Below are 21,674 nucleotides of genomic sequence, written 5' to 3' on the forward strand. Positions count from 1 at the left end.
TTAATCCCTACTGCTGCACTTAATATCCCTCATGAAGTTTTTTCCGTAGAGTTGTGAAAAAAAGCTAAATATTATTAAGCGCAATTAACAATTAAAAATTAATCCCTCAGGTCTATCACCAAGCTCGTAAATTTGCAGTATCACATTATCAGTACAATGAATGTTTCATCCATAGACAATTATAATGGTGCATTCAGATTGAAGATACAGTGTGGGTTGTATTGAACTATTCAGCATATAAATTCAAGATTCATAAATTTTTTCATCTGTTTTATGAAAATATGAAAAGCGCTTAACAAGCTCTTCCTATCCCCTTTCAAAATTAATGAGAATAGTTGTCTTTTGACATTTTTATTTTCAAAAACTATCTTTTGTACTGGGGGTCGATGAACCTTAGAATTGGTATACTTAATATATTTATGTATTAATACCTTTAAATTTTTTCTTCGCTAATATTGGAGAACTAAACATTCAGTATAATAAAGACATCAAGTAGGGCAAAACATTATTTCTGACTACAGCATTGTACAAATAATCAAGTCAATTTGTATATCGATTTCATTTGATGATGAATAAGTAAAGAATTAAATTGAATAAGTCTTGAGCATTGGGAGAAGATAGGCTCTTTCAATAAAATCTAGTACTAGCCAGATTTGTTAAAACATGGTATAAAGCATATAGGATAGTGATCAAAATATTTGAATTATTTATTGTTGGTTGAACAATACAATAAAATTACAAAAATACAATCCATATAAATAAGAAATTGATTTGAGTATTGATATAAAACTTGACTATTATATTTTCTGAAAAGTCGTTGAAAAAAGTTTTTGGAAAAACTTTAATTAATATGGAAGTATTGGATAACGATTGTGATTGTTTATATGCTGCTGCATTTCATTTGTTCTACTTGGTATATCGTACTTCATACATCATAAAATTAACACCCTGAGCATTCCACCTGTTTAATTGGCTGGCGCTGCCTTGCTTGCGTCTACAGTAGATGAACCTGCTAGCCATAAAATATACTGTATCGTGTATGTGCGATAATCACACATGCTAATCTCACGTGCATGGGGGAATACATAATGTTGATCGGATTCGATTTCCATTGCTGTGTGTATTGTAATTATAGGCCTGTTTCTTAGCTGGATTGAACCGGGTTAGGCGTTCACTTACCTTTATTAACTTCATTATGTATTGATAATTGTACTTAGTACTAAAAGCTAATATTCCCAGTTTTTTTATGACTTAACATGCTTTCAACAATATTGGTCCATGTTTAATGAATATAGTGGTTGATATATTAATGATTATAATAATTATTAATTACCAAAAATGAACATTGATAAATACATTAATAAATTCTAATAACGATGATAAATGATGATAGATACAGTACTAGTAATGTTAATCAGTAGTAATAATGATTGATTATTATAATAGTTATAATGTTTTTTTAATATTGATCTATAATGGAAAGATCAATGATCATAACTAAGATTGATAAAGATAAATATATATAAATTATGATCAATAATATTATCTATAATGATAATAATCAATAATAATTTCTAATCAATAAAGATTAATAATCAATAAGGAAAACAATCAATAATGATAATCAATGAAAACCATAATGAACGATAGAAATGATACATAATAGATGGTTGAGACTAGAGAGTGCTTTTGGAGCTATGTTCAGTGCACTACAACATAACATTTCATGCAGTAAATTGTCGCCAATGTTTCTTGAATTATTGCACTTTCTTAAAGATGTACTGTCCCATGCAAAATACCAAAAAAGTTATAATTTAAAAAAAAAATTAACTTGCCCTTTTTGAAGTAACATGAAAATTATCAACATGAACATAGAAATTAGTCTATTTAAAAAATTTTAGCAATAATTTTACATTGAAAAATGATAGAAACACTTCCCGTCACTGGAAGTGTTTTATTACTTTTATTTTAATTATCCAGCTTCAAAATCGGGGTACATATTTTTTAACTTTAATAATTTCTATGCTCACATGAATAATTTTTATGTTACTACAAAATGAGCAAGTTAATTTAAAAATTATTTTTTTATGATTATTTTGCATTTTCAAGGAACAATACGTCTTTAAGAATGATTGATACATAATTTATATACTGGCTCTTTGTCATAATTGTGTGTGAATTATGTTTAATGAATAAAGTATTAAATAATATACACAATGCACTTTTAGTGTAGTATGAATTTAAAGATAAAAGGTAGTTTTTGGTTTCTTCACCTTTATTTTACGTAGGCCTAAGTTAACATAAAAATAGAGATAAGATTCTATCTTGATTACTGCCATCTTCATTTGGAATCAGACGATGTCATATTCCAATGAATTGTATCCAACTTTAATAGTGGAGTGCATTGCTCAGTATCATCCGACAGCTTGAGAGACGTCAAGAGGCTGGGCCTGGAGGCAATTGGCCCTCTGCCCTTTGTATATGACCCCGATAAATACGGCAAATTAAGACTATTTCCCTAGATGAACATTGAGAAGAATGGGGTATTGATGTTGTCATTAAAGCTGAACGAATTTATTATACATATATGGTAACTGGACAGAAGTTTCTTGACATTTTTCCAATTTTATCCAAATTGTAACCTTGTAATAGCAAATAATGCCAATAGGCATACCAGTACAAATATAAAATTTTGTTTTAGAACAGCAAAACTTAACTGTAAACTCATGAACATTTAAAAAATGTACAGGGTGTAGTCTAATACTGGTTATATGTCTTCAAAAGGTATACATATCGTTTTTTTTAGATGCCCTCCAAAACACATCCAACTTTTCCAAAAAATAAGGAGTGAACAACTCATAACAAGTTATGTCTTTTAAATATTGTATTAAAAGACGAAAATGGTATATTAGTTTAAATTTGATTTGATTATAAAAAAACATGCTTGTACTGTAAAACTACTTTAAAAATTTGTAGTCATACATACCTCATATTTACAATTATTAAACCAAGGTTGAATGCCAATAGGGAAATTCCATCCCTACCCCCACCCAACCTTCTAATCTATATGTAATAATACTTATTATTATGTAGGCATATAAGATATTCAGCACTGTAATCTCTCAATTTCCTTTACTTATGTTGTCATGCATGGAGTTATTTTAATTCCAACACAGACACAGACATATGACCTCATCCCTAGACTGCCATTAGCTGGGGTTTATAGAACATACAGTAGTCTGTGACATGTTCAAAGATCAAATGTCCTAGAGTTAAAATTTTTAAATTTTTCGAATAATATAATTATATATTGATATATATAAGCAAAATATGATGCGGGAAATTTTTTAACTATAGAACCTCTAGGATAGATGAACCTGTACAGAACTGTATCTCCAAAAGCATAGCTGATTGGATGCCCTGTGAACTGGACATTGCTAAGCTTACTGTAAAAAAACCTTGAGTTTTATTTCTGCTATATAGGTTTCTTGTATCTTTGAAATAATACTTTACATTTCATATTATTGCTGGCCGGAATATTATGGTATGATCTAATTTTTTAACATTAAAATAAGGAATTATCTAAAGGGAAAAAAAATGGAAATTACAAACTTCTTTAATAAAAAAAAATCTATAAATTATTTATCCAATCACAGTGATTTATGTGCCTTCGTTTTTTTTGGACTTCACACATTTGATATGTGATTATTGAAAAGCAAAGAGAAAGACAGACTGGAAGCCTTTGAGATTTGTGTTTGGAGAAGAAATCGGATGGAGGAAAATTTCAAATTATGCAGAGAATAATGAACAATAAAAGACGTTAATGGAAATGATTGAACAGAATAAAGAAGTTGAATGAACATGTATTAAGATAAATGATTATTGTAAGAAGTAATTAGAAAAGGAATGGATGGCAATAGAACAGTAAGCAGAAGGTATTTACAGATAATAAGAAGTTAATGCAAACATTAAAGGAAAAGTTAAAAAGATCATCGTAAGTGGATGTGTGAAAATGCACAAATGATGATGATGGCGATGGACCACCACGATGACCATGACCACAACAATGATGATAATGATGATGATGAAGATGATGATGATGTTATGTTGATAGTGACAATTGTGATAATGAAGAAGATGATGATGATGATGATGGTGATGGTGATAGTGACCTTATGATGATGAGGACAACGACGGTGATGATGGTGATCATGGTAATGATGATGAAGATGATGATATTGATTATGGTGATGGTAATGGAGATGATGATCAGGATTATGATGAGGATGATGATAATGATGATTATGATGAAGATGATGATGATGATGTTGATCTGGGACATGTCCACAATATTTAATTGATTTTCCTCTTACAACAGTCCTACAGATACCTACACTACATGAAAAGTGGCCTAGATAATTTCTCATATGAAATAAAAATGTTCATGAAATAGATTCAGAAATGTGAGAGGAAAAACAAGATATTGAATCAGGCAACAGAATGAGAATGAAATTGAATTTTACTGAATTATGTAACATTTGAAATCAAAGAGTAGCCGCCGCAAGGTTCTAGCTCGTCGGAAACAGCGTGTCTGCAATAAATGTCGAATTTAATACCTCCGCTGTGCCTTCTAACACCGTTTGAATGTAAAGTAGCAACGGATATGAAAATAAATTCACATGCGATGCGAGTCTCAATAGTAATATGTTTTGATATGACCGTAAATATTCTGTCAGGGGATATCGAATTGTAATCCGTGCATTGCTACTTCTTTCTATCGCCTGTCATTTCCTATTTATTTCTCACATTTAGATTTTCTTCATGTATTTAAATGAGATATTCAAATACTAGGTTGTTTTCACTGAGTATTTTGCGATGTGTCAAATATTAGCGGGTTTTAATAATAGATAACATATAATGTGCCAAAGAATATGTTCTAGAATTTCAAAAATTATACTAAATAGTTCTAGTGGTCCTAATTAATTTTAATAACAAATTCGGGGGTACAGTAGACCCCCTGGGGACATGACATCCACAGTGCCTGAGCAAAAAGTATACCATTTTTTTAGAATCCAAAATTTATATGACACCTTTCACAATCTGGAGAATAATTTGCAGAGATACCCATGGCAAAGATGTCAAATGCTTTATCCAAGACTTTCACGTCGACGACGTTACAAATGCGCTGGCATCAGTATTTCCACTGTCAATGGATACTTAGTTGATAAACCAGCACATTTTTTGTGCAACTTTCTCTGTTCCCTTTGTGGGCCCTGTCATACTGCTTTTACACACACAGTCACATACGTTCGATGCCACACCATCCTAGGTACCCATTTATACTTCTGGGTGGAGAATGGCAAACGTAAATAAATTGCCTTTGCCCAAGGACACAAGTAATACGATGAGCGTCGGTCTCGAACTCCCGATCTCACGATCAGAAGTCCAACACCTTACAGGCTGCGCTACATGCATGCTCCTACAAAACTTAGAAGGAATAACATCAGGGACACATCTGCATGGTTCAGTGAGCATATGGATTCATCCCTCATGCAGTTACCATTGTGTTGATAATCCTCTCAAACTTTGACTTTAGTAGCCAGAGTGCAAAGGTAGAAAGCAGGCTCATTTTAATTACACATTGTTCAAAACCTAATTTTATGCAATATTTTATTTTACCGTAATAATTGCAAAAAAAACATTTTGAAATAAAACTTTTTTCTTTAATGAACATTTTTTTTCACCTACTATATTTGTATAAATTATAAGTGACCTACATTAACAGTGAAAATCAGCAAATAAGAATTAAAACAGCGAATCCATTATTTTATTTTATATTCAAATGCCTTCAACCAGGATAACACTGTCCGCATATAGTTAGAGTATTCAGAAGTTGGTCCTGGCAAAACATTAAAAACATTGAAATATACTCTTAAAAATATTTTTTTTTCTCAGATGATAAAAAACTTTTCTCTATTCCACTTTCCATGTATGATTATTACTGTTATTTTCAAAGGTTATTGTTTTTATTGTTTATTTTCGACCCATTTTGGTATTATTCTCAAACTTGAACAGTATAGATAAAATTGATTACAGTACTTAAGTAAAATAAATTTTTACAAATATCTTTTAGAAAGTGAAAATAGTACAAGCATTTTAATTTAAATGCCAGTGCTTTTTATACTTTTTATCTTTGATTGCTTTCTCTGGCAATCATCAATAAATGGGTCGAAGAAAACAATTTTCTTAGACTTATAATTTTCTCATTAAGATGGATTCTTTTGTAGTTCGTAATTAATTATATACGACTTGCACCTAAGTGAAGCTTCATTGATTACATTACACGTTGTCACTCATTTATCAATGTTATTAAATACTGGCAACAGATGCAATTAAGTTTATGCAATGACTTGTTGTCATGGTTGATACAGTATAAATCATCATCATATTAATTCATGTCATGGTGTTCCCTTTCATGGGTTTTGTGCAACAGTCTAGGATAAATATATACCTGGATATTAAAACCAACATGTACCTTTCAGTCATCAGCTCAAAAGAAATAATATTTTAAGCAGGTTCTATCTGAGAGTTGTTATATCCTTTGAAAGTAGCATATACGTGATTTTGTGTTTTTTATAAGAACTAGTAAAATTTTGCCCAGGCTCACTGTTCTTATGTTTAGGCTAATTTCAGACTCAAAATGTTCTTATTTTGTTCTTATGTTACACACTTTAAAAAAAAAAGCTATTATTGAAAAGCAGTATACTACAGTACTGTACGGGAATGTAGTTAAAAGTGGCTCAGAAAAAAATTATCGTGAAAAAAATAGCCCCAAATGACAGGAGGTACACCTACTGTTGTAGTATAGAGGGTGTTACAACACCTACCGTACTGCATATAAAGTACAGATATATATAGTTAATTAGTTTTTGGATTTTCTAGTTTAAAAAAAAAATAGAAATCTCATTTGACATTTTACCTCAGACTCAATTTGATCTAATTTCATTCTCAATTTTTAAGCAATTTTACCCTCAGTGTTCTTATAAAGTGTGTTCTTATAATAAAAATAACATTAAAGTGTAATTTATTTATACAATTAATTCCAAGATCTCAGACATGCCAATGGAGAGATATGAACACCATCAAGGTATATACTGTACCTGTACCTGTGTAGCATAATGAGTGACTATTTGGGCCAACGACATAAGTTAACTTAAACCTTATTAATGTTATGCATCTCAATAGTTCCATTTTTTGAAAAATTGTAAATGCATATGTGCCATTTATTTATAAATGTTTCTCACATCCGTCAAAAGCATAGAATCATAGAAATAATTAAGTTTTTAGCACAAGGAAAAATTGGTAGATATATTAATATACATGTTTGGAAATAAGGTTTACAGTACATATAATGCTATAAACATCATCTGAAAAAAGTCAATAGAGGCTTCTTTATTTCTATCCCATCCAAATGCTTTTCATTTCTACCAAATGACTCTTTACCAAATGCTGCTTTTTTTTTACCAATACCGCTTGCTTTCCAAATCACCTTTACTATTCCAACTAAATTGCTTTCTGTACCATATGTTTTCTTGTCTTTCAAAAGTCTTCTTTCTCTACCAATCCTGCCTGCATAAAATTAACTTTCCTTTATTCAATTGCCTTCTTTTCTACTGAATGCCTTTACCAAAATCTTCTACAATCAAACAATGTTGAAGTTCAACGCAAGTTCATACCTTCCAAATACCTTTCAAATACACTATTGTTCTAAAGCATGATGATTAAAGTACAATGAGAAATTGTAATATTTAACAATAAAAATAATATTTTTACAAAAAATTTACTATTTATATTCTAGCATTTTGAATGTATTTTTATTAAATTTTTATGACATAGGCATATAAAATATTGATGAATTTCAATGCTGCAAATATCCATTTCAAGCAAATATTATATTTATAAAATTCAAAAGCTGTATGGAAGTTATTTATTGATATTATTAAAATGCAGGGCAGTTTTTCTATAAATTATGAGCAATTAAAAAAGAACATAAGATCGAAAATCGATTGTAGATTGTATTTGTAGTATAAATGCGTAGACTAAATGGCTACCGATGAAATCCAACCACCGCTCAAGGGAATTGTATTGCATTATACCTGACTTTCAAGTTGTATTCTGATTTGAATAGATTTTTTTTTTCCCAATGGTTAATGGCATGTATGTATAAGCTTTATTTCCTATTAATTTTGCTCTTTTTGCTCTCTGTACCATAATTAGGCCTACATTAACCCCAAGTTAAAAATATCTTCCAAAAGTGGATAGAAATTTTATGTTAACCACTGTAGTTTCCTGATAAAAAATAACTATATCTTAAAATTTCAATATATATAAATGCCATGTGTTAAAATAATATAATAGGATACAAATATTTTCACCCTATTAGAAAAATTCTTAATCTGCTCCTGAGTTTATTTTACATATTTGTTAAATTTCAATTTTTTGGCACTCTCTCAACATTTCCAAAATTAATATTTTGAATTGAATATTCAATTAAATAAAGTAGACATAAAATTGCTCATGCCAGCATTAGACTGATTAAAATTCTTCATATAAATGTTGATCTGGTCCCCAAGTAAGAACTGTGTCTTTACACTGATAGTTTTTTATAAACTGATAAATTTATTTTATATTGTCCTGAAAAAATAGTGATTCTTTATTTTGTTTTGTTTGTTTTAATTTGATTGTCTGGTTATTTTTTTGCAATTATATTCCATAAAAATTGAAATCCATTCAGAGGAATAAATGGATGGTTAAATGGGTGGATAAATATATAAATCTTGTTTTCATCGAATGACGACATTGAGGTTAATAAAGGGATAATGTGAGATTAGTTGGATTAGCCCAGTTTGGATATATATAATTGTCATTATGTAAGATAATTTAAAAGTAATTGCAGTATAGAAATAGAGCAAAAGAAATAAAATGAACTGCTATGGCAATTCAACCAATGTTCTCCAAAGTATGTATTGGCACTATTCCAAATGATGCCAATTGAACTAAATCGCTGTAGTTGGTAACAGTGGTGTCTAATATACATTCAGGAGGAAAATTATTGGGCCATTTTAGGATGTTCTGACATTGGCAGTATTATTGCTCAGCCTAACATCGAAAATTTTACATTGTTGAATTCTATTCATGGTTTAAATGTGTGTTTTGATCTACTATAAAAGTGTTATACCAGAGAGAGTGTCCTACTGTTAAATCACCACCCTCCAAATATGTCTCTTTTTGGACTGATAAAACATGGCTGACAGTGACAGGAAGGAGGCTTAAATTCCCTCCCTTTGCTGGCAACCACCAATAATCAGCAATGCCGAAATTCACAGTGCTATAATACTGTACACCATTACTAAATGGGAATGTAAGACTGGTTTCTTCTAATGTGAAATACAAGTACAGTACAGGGATAACCCCTAGAACACATTGGCACGTCAGAATTTTGAATTGCTTAGATATGTTTCCAGTTAGATAACCACGTTCACATCTATTTCCCTGCAAAATCTCCCATGGCATTTTGGATTTATTTTGAAATATTGGGGATTTGGGAAAACAGTCGTTAAACATCCTAAATAGCAATTTGTACTCGCAAGCTAATTACAGACACATTCATGTATTACTGAGGACGTAAAATGTGCAATAATTATCCTTGTAATTAAAGATGGATCAAAACACATTTGTTTATTCGTTTATTGATGATTAAGATACAATGTGAGAAGATTTATTATTCTTATTTTTATTTGTGTAGGATAACTCATAAATCAGTTGTGTCAAGTCGTTGTGTCTCGAGAGGAATTTAATGTGTTGGTGTTTATTTAAGCATGCATTGTGTGAAGAATCGAGCACACGTTTTTATTATCTAAAACTACAATAATAAATATTATTGATAGTTATTAAATTTTTCCTGAAGGTAGACCATGTGTAAGAATATGGTTTTTGAGATAAAATCTCAGGTTGGTTATTTCACCATTAATCGTAGACTTTGAAGTCTGATTTCTCAAATATTTACTATAAACAGCTGTAGGTTTCAATTCCTGTAACTTCATAACGAAATGTTGGATTTAAATTATTCTTTTTGCCATTTTATAGCTCTCATTTTATTGCAAACCTGTATTAATAAATAACTAAAAAAAGGCATGACTGATGTGGCTTGTCTTTGCCACATTTTAATCCTGTAAGCATAGTTGGTAATCGTATCTCTCAGATGTCATTTTTTAATATTCTAATTTTTCTTGTTTTATATGTTGTCTTATACATATAAATTTAAATTTTGATTTAATTAAAATTTGGTTTGCACCTAGAGTGTGTACTAAGTTTGTTTATATCCTATATCTCTTTTAAATATTTCCATATATTGTGTTTATTTTATTGGTTGGTGGGGTATTTGGATAATCACATTTTCAGATAATACTTATTATAATTTTGTCTGTCAGCTTCATTTCAATATATTTCTAAATGCCAAAAGATATATATTTTTATGAAATTGGCTGTATCATTGTCTTATTATTGGTGACTTCGTATTTTTTTATGGATTTATTATTCTTTTTTTTTTCGCAGAGTACCAAGGGAATATGAAACACTCCCAAATCACTTTTATTTTTCCGATATTGAAAGACACAATGCAGAAATTGCAGCTTTCCACTTGGACAGGTAAGATAGTAAAAATTTGCTTTTAAACATCATTTCATTGCTCATTAACAGTGGTCCAGGAATTCAAATTAGAAGGAGCCATGGAGGCACTTCAACAGGTAGGGTCTAGACCACCTCAGCCCCACCGTGGCTAGGGGTGAGGTAAGATTATGGCACCTCTGATGACGAAAATGTCACTCTCAGACTTATTGAATCTGTCACTGCTTTTCTCTATATCATTTTTCGGTTCCTTCTCTTAAGGTAACCTACATCATCTACAGTATTTCCCCATTCCACAACCTTTTTAGCCCACAGCCCAAATTAAATGTCAAGCACTCAGACATGACCCATCGGACCCAAAGGCCAAATTTATCACCTAAATTTAAATATAAAATGATTGAATATTGATGATAATTGATTGTTAATAAATCTCATTCGTGACAGGAGAGATCAGAAGAACCATGCCAACTTGTTTCTTTTGTCAATTAAAAGATACCACATCATTCATAAAGGATTCTTCATATCACCCACAAAATATATTACCCTAAAAATAGCCTAATGAAATTATTAACTTTGAATTACTCATATATTTTATTATACAGAACCACATATGTTATCAAATTTTGCAGATTTTTTTTACAGCAAAAATGCTTAAATTTGCTACCAAATATATGGGTTTGCTGGAAGACAGTAGACACATTTAATTGTTATTATAATTTTCATCTGAAAGCCAAACACACTGATATAAACAAAACTATGGGCCTGTTTCTACTGACAAAATACAAAAGTACGGTATTCAGTGAAACTGGTTTTCATAATTGTTTATAAACAAAGACCGCATTGCAGTTTAATTTTAACACGAACAGAAACCGGTTTCTCCTAAGGAGGTCGTTGTGCATTGACGTCATTTTTACCCACAGCGAGTTCGTTAGGCAGAAGTGCGATGAAGCGTGGAAATTTCCAGGTCAACAGAAATTCATTTGGTCGAAGTAATCTAATTCGTCGAAAAAGGGGCAGGTGATGCAGTCGTTCCCCGATCGGTTATTATGGTCCTTCGTCTGCGTATACACGCGACGCAGTCTCTTCAGCTTGCTGGTGGCCTGTGCAGCGGTGATCTGCACACCAAATTGCTTATTTACTTCAGCAACCATTTTTTTATACACCAGATTATCTTTGCAGCTGCCGACTAGCCTCCCCCTCATCTTTTCCTCCCCCCACAGATTAATCACTAGTCTTGTGATGGCGTCGGTCCAAATTACGCCCGACATTACTGGTACGTTTGCTAAATCAAAAAATTAAAATACACACTTCAAGCCAAGATGAGAGTTGTTTACGAGTACCTTGCTAGGTCAGGTCAACTTGTGGTCAAACTGAGACCGCTATTGCGTTGCAGCTAAAAAGTGCTTGGTGAATACGGGTTTGAGTACGGTATTTGGCGATCAAGACCAGATTCAATTGGGGTTTTCAAAACCGGTATTTGAATTCAGGGTTTTTTTTATGGGACCCATTTCCACTGACAAGAAAATATGGATCTTTGAGAATACTGGTCTTGAAACCGGAATTCTATTCTCAGCAGAAACAGGCCCTACAAGAAGTACCGGTAGTTGTTTTGATAGTAGCTTATATTATTGAAAATGAAACTATTGATAACACATGCATTACAAAAGTAAACAAATGCATATTTCTTTATTACTATGATTTTGATTTCGTTTGTTTTTGATCATATTTTAGTAAAATTTCCACAAGAGATGCGACCCATCAAAAATTTTTCCACAACCAAAATATTGGGTTACGACCTATAGGTTGCGGAACAGTGATCTATTTCAATATCATATCTTCATTGCCTATCACATCTATATTTCCTCATCTTAACATTATTTTCAGTTTAGATATTTCAACATCATTTCGGCTCATCTTCATCTCTATCAATTATTTTGATAATTTCAACATCATCCTTCTCAACATTTATGTTTTTCTAAACATCATCTCCAATAGTTCATATCAATGTCATTTTAATTCCTTGTACATGTGTTTTCACAATTCACATTTCTTGAAGTTGAAGCCTTCAAATTTCAAATCTCATGGGTTTCAGTTGTGGTAATATCTGTTATTAGTCTTCTAAAATATTATGAAGCGTGTTAATGAATTCCTGACTATTAGCTGTCCGTGTGTATTCTTCAACCATGTTTTAAATATTTTATGCATCATATGGCATTTCATAAGTTGCAGAGTTTTTTTTGTACTCTTCCTTATTTGATAAGTTAGACATAAACCAGGCCTGTACCTGGATTCAAACTGTATTGTGATTTGCAACCGCTTCCACGTAGCTATCAGCATGCATTGTTTCATAGGCTGGATGGTGAAGCAAATTCACACTGGGGGTTTCCTGTGAAATCCAGGGGTCCAGTTGATACATAGGTATCCTTGTGGGATCTAAGAGAAAAGCTTGTTGGAAGGGGGTGGGTGGGAATCACAGGAGGCTAAAAGCATTATAATCATGTACACAGTATCATTAATGCAAAGGGAGGAGTGGTTTTGTTTATTAGAAGGGGCTTTGGTTGAAAGGCGGTTCAGCCAAACCATAGAAAGCATTCTCCTGATTACATACCTGTAATTATGCATGTAATACATTGGAGAGTACTAAGGATGTTTGAGTTTTACAGTGCATTAAAGAAAAACATGCAGGCTCGCAGAAAATGAGCGTAATCATTTGAGGAGTTCAATCAGCTAAAGTTCCACATGAAGTAATTATTGTCCGTTTGAATTTTTGAGCCAGTGTCCTAACATACCTTTCTGTAAATTACATTTTTAGATGATAAATGAATAAATGAATCTCAATTGAATAAAATCATCCATTACACTGATTGCTACATTGGGATAATGGTAAAAAAAAATTGTTATTGTAATTCATTCTTGCCAAGTTCAAATCAAATGTTTTATATAAACTTCAAGAAATAGGACATCTTATAGTATGATTACATTATGACTGATCGATCCACATAGAATTGATTGGGGAGCTTATGATTGCACAATGTGGTAGGAAGTAAAACATAATGATGTCACTAAAAAGTGTTTTGCACATGCGAGAATGTTAAGGTCTTGTCGCATGGATTTTAGGACATAATTTGACCAAATCTAATGTACGTTGTGCAGAGAACGTAGGGCAGTCATATCCGAGTGAATCCATTCTAGCGTCGCTTTTTCGCGCAAATCGAAAGCTCCCTAGTGTTGCTACAGAGATACTTGCGCCAGGTATTAAATTTTGCTATACAGTTACCGTACTCATGTGAATAATCACCCCGTGTGGATAAGCGCCCCTCTTGAATAAGCACCCCTCCTAATGTGAAAATTGTCTTTAGCACCCAATTTGAATAAGCACCCTTCTCAATTTTGAATAAGCGCCCCTCGATTCCTAAAAGAATTCAGTTATACAGTACAGTACAGTACATCACCACCTTAATTTTCTGCATCAACTATTCGCATCTATCTTAGCATTGTCGGTCTGTCAGTCCAACTATCAATCTCCATGAAGTTTAACAAGGTTTTCAGTTTTGATGCATCTTTAGAATCCCATTCTTTATTTATTGCTACTCTTTTTGGATTTAGAACTACAGTATTTAATATCTAAAAAAAAATAAAATACTGTATGGCCATTTTCAGTCAACAAAAATTTACTGACTCTGTTTGAATAAGCGCCCCAAAAAAAATAATAATTTAAGTGCCCGGGCGCTTATTCGCGCGAGTACGGTATTTAAGTTTAAATTTTTATCTTCTCTCTTTGTATTTATTCAAGAAAGAAAATATATATTTGTAGACCTATATTATGAACTTCAATTTAATCTGAAACAATATAACAATATGAGGTTTTGATGAATTCCAGAGGAAATAAATGATAATGTGAAGTGCCGTAGCCAGCTGTTGAGACGGTTGGGACAGTCACACATGATTTTTCTAATGGGTGACTTTAAAAAAATGGGTCCAAATTATGCAGTTTTATGCATAAAATGAATCCACTTTTTGAAAAATGGGTCCAGATTTCTCATATGTAACTTAAAATGGGTAAAATTTTAAGAAAATAGAACTAAATTTTTCAAATTTTTGCGTGAAATGGGTTAACTTTTAAGAAAACGGGTCCACATCATTTGAATTTACGTGTAAAGTAGGTCCACCCTGATGCTGTCCTGCATTGTTTAAAAACCCTGGCTGCTGCATTGATAGAGGACTTAACAATATCCTCTATATAAGTCTACCATTATTATTATTATTATTATTATTATTATTATTATTATTATTATTATTTATTATTATTATTATTATTGTTATTATTATTATTGTTATTATTATTATTATTATTATGATATATACATTTTCCTGACATGAAGGTAAAGGTAAAGTAACTTTTGTAAAACCATTATAAAGATGTATTATTTTTGGAGAAAATTGGTTTCTTATGCACTAGATAAATATAATCTTGAAAATATTTAATTTTTGAGGTGGTTAATTTTTTTCCCTCTCTTCTACTGTTTTTTTATTGCTATGTATTACTTTAATAAGGTTCTGTTGACAGCTTGAAGACGATTTCCCATTAATGTGTGTCCTAGCACATACAGTAAACAAATCATCCTTCATTGCCTTTTTAATGAGCTCTACTTCTTCCAGTAGGTGTATCTTGATCGCATAGATTTTTGGTCGCTATCATATAGAATTACTCTACACACAAGTAGAAGGCAAAAATAGATGCCTTTAAGAAGAGTGGAAACATCAGAAGAGGGTCGGTCAGATTTTATTCCGTTAAGCATATCTGGAAATAGTATTGCATCTTTCTTAGCGATGCTTAGATATGTTATAGATCCAACCGGATTACTTAGAATATACTATATCAACAATTCTCAAGAGACAACAGAAATTTTTATGGCAGTACATCAATGTGCAACTATTTGAAAGAAGTTGAAAAATAGAGCCAAGTAACAGAAACTATCGTAGGTTCACTGTAGATCGTGGATGGAAATACAACAATTATGTTGGCCTAATGATGATGTATATAATATCTTGATTTAATGAAAGTAACATGTTTTTTTGGAAAATTTATGTTTATTCAGACTGGTTATTGTTATGTTATTGAATTTGTAATGTAATCATCTCTACTCTAGTTCATTCACATTCATGACCAAGTTCATTTGCAGAATGGGCATTTTGTGTGGGAGGCAAGTTAGGTGATGTCATTAAATTTTTGTGTGACAAACTTAATTAATGTTTGATCAAACTTTAAACAAACTGAAAGATTTCAAGTCTGAAACAAGCACATTTTGCAGAGATCAAATTTATGCAGTTTTGAAACTGCACAAAGAAATCATTGTGCCATTTTAGACTACTATAAATGGAATCTGGTGCAGTTCTACTGGTCTAGCTTTTATTATTTTTTCCATTGCAGATGTAAAAAGTATGATCGTCTTTTTAGTTTTCACATCAAAATTTATCAACTGGAATAATATAACTTCATTCTGTATTACTAATTGAATACCAACAATTATTAATAACTTATTAATGATGCCTTTAACTTGAGCAGCAACATGTTTTATGGGAATTGGCGCAAATTTCACAAAGTGCGCAATTATGCACAAAAACAAAAAAATCGAATCCAAATTAATTTGTAAAGCTTTAATGAGTTGAGCTCTTCTTATTGTTTGGAAAAGCTTGACATTTTAAGGGATTGAACCGAAAATCTTGAGATTGGACGATGTGCGTCGTAAACACTATGCTATAAATCTTAATTTAACATATCATTTTTTTTTTTTACATATAGAATTCTTGACTTTAGAAGAGCACCACCAGTTACAGGCAGATGGTTTAATTTGACATCCGAAGTGTACGATCTTGCAGATTCTTCACTACGCAAGACGTTTTTTAGATCTCCAGGTAACCCTATGCAAATATAGATTATTCTCTTATTTTATTTTATATTATTTTAGCTTCCAACAAATAAATGTGCCACTATAAAATTGCAAATACCTATGATCTGCCCCTATAGGAGTATTAGGACATTATCGTGTCCATATAAGGATGTGATATGACATCTTCATAGCCCATTTGAATTAACACAAATTTTGTTGCATAAATCTACCGTTAGTTAGCTTAGTGTTAACATATAACTCATCTTGCGGAATGAAACTAAAAAACAACTCATATATGGTAATGCAACCTATTTTCACTTTTGATGCAATTATAATGGACAAAAAAGTATTTACAAATGGAATTGAAATGCAATATTTATAATATAAATTATGATTGAAATGGGTCAATGGGAAAAATATGTAATAAAATATTCACTCTCTGTGAAAAGACTAATCTTGGCTCTTGCAAAAGTAGGCCAAGCTCTATATTGTGCCAGAAGCTATAATTATTCAAAATAGCTTTCGGAATGTTGCATCGTCACATAAGTATTTAGTGCATTAAGATGTTTGCCATCGGAGTACTAAACATGGTTCAAAAACAAGGTTGCATGGATTTACAGAATTTACCATTTGTTTTGGCAAGAAACTCACAAAATGTGTAATATAGCTATGTAATATAGTGTCTATGAAATGAAAATAGAAAGGCACAGGAAGGTAATTTTTTAGATGCAGGGGTCCCAAGTCTCCCGGAATTCGCAGGAGTTTCCCAGAAATTGGGATGGCATTCTGCACTCTCACATCCAAGCAAGAATCTCCCAGAAAATAACCTATTTCCCGCAAATTCATAATATCTGCATGTTTTTACTTTATTATTGTCTTATGAAAGTCAGTGTCGATGGGTATCACCATTCTATGCTGCTGCTCATCATCGTCTGTTCAGCATTTGCACAGCAAAATAAAATTGAATATGTTAAGAAATCTCCTCCAGATCTCCCTAAATTGGATTTCTTCCAACATGGTACCATTGCAGATGAAGGATCCGTACTGTCTCAGCTCCACCATTGTTGGGTGATGTTCAAAATTCTATGGCTGTGGCATTTTTTGATGGCTGGTATTCTAGCCAAAGCAGTACAACTAGCTAGAGTTATTTGTTTATTATTATTGGCCATGAGTCCATCGTTGAGGTTGGCTGATAGGTAAATGGTAAAGGCCTAAAAAAAGTTTGCCCTGCTGAATATTGTATAGAAGGGGCAGGCGCAAAAAGGTATTTTTTTTTTCTCCTATCACCAAAATTAACATATTAAATTTGCAATGCTTGTAATTAAGCCTGTCTATTGACCACTATTTGTTGTTCAAAGGGTTCATCAGACTGAATAAAAATAACCCATAATCGATATTCTGCAATGAATTTAGGGCTAAAATCATGTGGCGATACCTTACATCAGGCACCAAATTTAGACAACTTTCATGTGCAAAATGGAGAAAAATAAAGATCACTTTTTAAAATTTGTGAACAAAAAAATAAGAAAAAAAAACTTTTATTAAAAATGTCGCCCCTATTTTTCCGTGAGCTAGGGGCGGGCGCTGGAGGGCAAACAAACAATTTTTTTTAAGCCTAATGTTTTTGGATCTTGTACTGAAGACCCCTGTTGAAATCCTTGAATAACTCCCACATAAAAGCTAGGCAGGATAGGCACATTAGATATTGTACTGGTGCTGCCCTATTTTATATTTCAAACTATATTATGTTCATTCTTTATTTAAGCAAGGAGGTATGAGTAAAACTTTAATAATTGTTAAAGAATTTTATCCACCCAACTTTTAGTGCTGTTCAAGTATGTAATTGTAGTATATATTTGTATACATCAACTGACTTTGGAATGATTTAACAATAACATCAAAACATTCTTCAAGAGTTATGTCCATTGTTGTTGAAAGCACACAAAACATAGAGATATAGCTTTTCTCTATGACAATATACATATATATGTTAGACATCAAAATACTCTTCAAGAGTTTTTTCATTGGTATCCAAAGCACACAAAACAGAGAAAGAATTTTTTCTATGAAATTATATATTTATTTATATTATATATATTTATTTGTTAATTTAAAGAATGTCATAAATGTCTTAAAATTAAAACTTAATAATAGATTATTCCATAAAACGCATAATAAAAAATGTTCGTACTTGTAGATAATTAGAAATTTTAAATTATAACTTATATTAAAATATTTCATTATTCAAGCTACACAAATTAATTTATTAAGAACACACAAACACTATATCATAGTTTTGTTTTCAATTTACCAAGTTTACTGTTTATTGTTGTTTAATACTTACAGTATTAACCAAACTACTTGAGAATAAGCTGGTACTTTACTTGAGTTCTAAGGATTAAGACACAACAATAAAAAAAATGTTAAGAACAACAGAATTCAAACAAAAACAGACTAATTTTAAGTTCTGTGGTTTACTCAGAGTTACACCACACCATCTGGTTGAAACAAAACCCCAAGAAATTTGTGAATCAACAACAAAAATATTTTTTCTCCTATTGATCTGACTCCACAATTTCAAGGACTGTACACATTGTCCATATTATTGATCCTCTCTGTTAATCAATAAACCATATAATTATGATCATGTTTGAAAATCAATTTAAAGACTATATTTAATGTTGATGAGTAGTTTGGATTGTAAATAAAAACATTCAGAAAAAATTAATTGTATCTGACAATCAATATTAAGACCATGTTTGCAAAACAATATAAAGAGTTTATTGTTGTAAAACAGTGGGATTGTAAATAATAAAAAAAATCCTTCAGAGGAAATTAATTTTGACTGACCTACTGTGGAAATAAATATTAATTTTTATACCTATACTTTATTAAATTTTGAGAGTATACAACTAAACAAACAAGGCTAAAAACTCATTCTTCATTTGAGTTAATGACAGGGGATGATTGGGAGGGGGGGCTGGCCAGGTCACCCCCCCCCCCCTTTTGGAAAGCAGAAAAAAAATTGATTGCCCAAAATCAGGTTATTTTCTTGAGAGTCTAAAAAACAAAAGTTTTGCAGGGGCATGCCCCGGATCCCGTAGGATAATATTTTCTAAATCAGCCCCACTTTTGGACACCCCATTTAGGACATCTCTGGATCCGCCCCTGAATAGGCAGGCCCACAGTTAAATAAAATTATCAAAAATTATTATATTTAATTATTTCCACGTTTTATGATTATTATAGTGACCTAGTTTTGAATAACGTATTTTCCATCTAGAGATGCTGACGCCATTTAGGGCTGGAGGCATTCTACAACAATTAGACATGAGCGTTCTTTTCTTTGAATTCTGTATTTCTACTGAATTTTTAATATATGATAAAGGTAGATAATACTGTAGAGTAATAATAAATTATTAATTATCCTAAATCATATTGATAACATCAGCAAAAGCTTGCAGCCAGTCCATTGTGCTTGGTTTACTATCGATAAAACAGATGAAACTATTCAAATATTTAAAGCACAATAAGTCAGCTTATAAACGTAGCACATCATGTGGTAGCTGTTGTTCTTCGTGTTGCATTCTCGATAGAATCGCGTCGGCCGACAACTGTTAGATGCAGTGGGTGCTTAATGTATTGGCAGATCGTAATCAGCTTTTTTATCTACCAGATACCAATTTACTTACTGCTTTTGGGTTCTTTTTTGTCCCAAGATTACAAAAAAGTGGTAAACTTCAGATTTGAACCACTGAATTGTTAAATTAAAAGTCTAAAACTTCACCACATTTAATTTACATTATTTCATACCAATCCAAAAAATCATAACCAATCAATGAAGAACTTAAAAACTCAAATACATTAATGTTGCTTTCCTTGTAACACCGCAAAGAACCTCTCACATGGTGCCCCATTAATGTGGTTTCCTGCACTTCTCCTTCGTCTTGTATACAGTATTTTTTTGTACCGTCGGCCTACAGCTAACAGATTTAAAGTATTTACCAGATCACCTCCATAAACCTGATTTAACGCACAATAAAAGTACGCCTATGTTTACATATTAAAATAAAACAAATACTAAGGTACAGAAAGGTCAAGAAAAGTATGAATTGATAATATAAGAGATTGTATATTTTAAATTATTATATCTGTTATCTCCTTAAATCGTTGTTCCTATACAATCCATAAACAGAAATTTTTGCACCATAATCTGCCTAAATGCGCCACATTTTAAAGGCCTCTATAGGACTTGTTACAAAACCCAAAGTTTCTTTCACAGAATGAAACTGTCTATCATTACCGATTTCTATTATCAAACTACTTCAGTTCTGATGAGTCAGCCATTTTGGCTGGATGCTTACTGTACATCGGTGTGACTCACATAGAAAGGAGAGTGCGTAGCTGTTCTTTGGTCTACGAGTCACTTGTTGCAACTTGGTGCTGATGATGTCACGATTTGACTACTGATGGCCTATGTTGGAATTATGTTAAGTTGAAAAGCAGTGCAAATTAGAATATTTTTTTTTCAAAAATTACCTAGGCTTGGCAAAATGTTTAAATTTGATCCAACTGCAAGAAAAAATAAGATACGCAAAACAATTTCTTTTACTGTATTGTATTAACTGCTGCAGTATTATTTGCAGTACGTGGTGGGATATTGCATTACAAATTCTGTTTGTAATATTTCAAAGCAATTTAAATATTTGATGATCAACTATTCTGCTATGATCAGTGAATTGTTAACTTAAGGATTTTTACTATATATTCTTGTTTTACCTTAGTTAAAATTGGTGATGTCACCTTTAGATAGTGGGCATAGAGTTTGGCACAACACAGTTGTTTAACATATGATCATGGGCTTGTATTGTCCACAAGGACGGTGTCCTTTATGCCCCATTTTTTCATGCTTGCTGCAAAAACATCCAGCTCCAAACTGTAGCCTGTTTAGATGCACCTAAGCCTTTTTCTTAGAAGGATTGAATTTGTCACTTCTATTTTTATTGGGCCTAGGTAGACATTTCCTGATGCTGTCAATTATTATTAGTCGTCATTTAGTTGAAATAGATCTCGAATACAATAGACAACTGTTGTAAT

At 31.7% G+C, this 21,674-nt stretch overlaps 1 protein-coding gene across 1 annotated transcript in view; it reads left to right on the plus strand.

Annotated features, from left to right (window-relative positions):
• Positions 1–21,674, plus strand: part of LOC117111164 (extracellular serine/threonine protein kinase FAM20C-like) — a 61,073-nt gene that overhangs the window by 27,908 nt on the left and 11,491 nt on the right. Inside the window, exons 5-6 of the mRNA XM_033254039.1 lie at positions 10,615–10,707; positions 16,490–16,602. Coding sequence (XP_033109930.1) covers positions 10,615–10,707; positions 16,490–16,602 — 206 coding nt within the window. The remainder of the gene's footprint in view (positions 1–10,614; positions 10,708–16,489; positions 16,603–21,674) is intronic.

The sequence above is a fragment of the Anneissia japonica genome, unplaced genomic scaffold, assembly GCF_011630105.1.
Source record: "Anneissia japonica isolate Jap-2015-1 unplaced genomic scaffold, ASM1163010v1 scaffold287980_len571666_cov165, whole genome shotgun sequence".
NCBI classification, from domain to species: Eukaryota; Metazoa; Echinodermata; class Crinoidea; order Comatulida; family Comatulidae; genus Anneissia; species Anneissia japonica.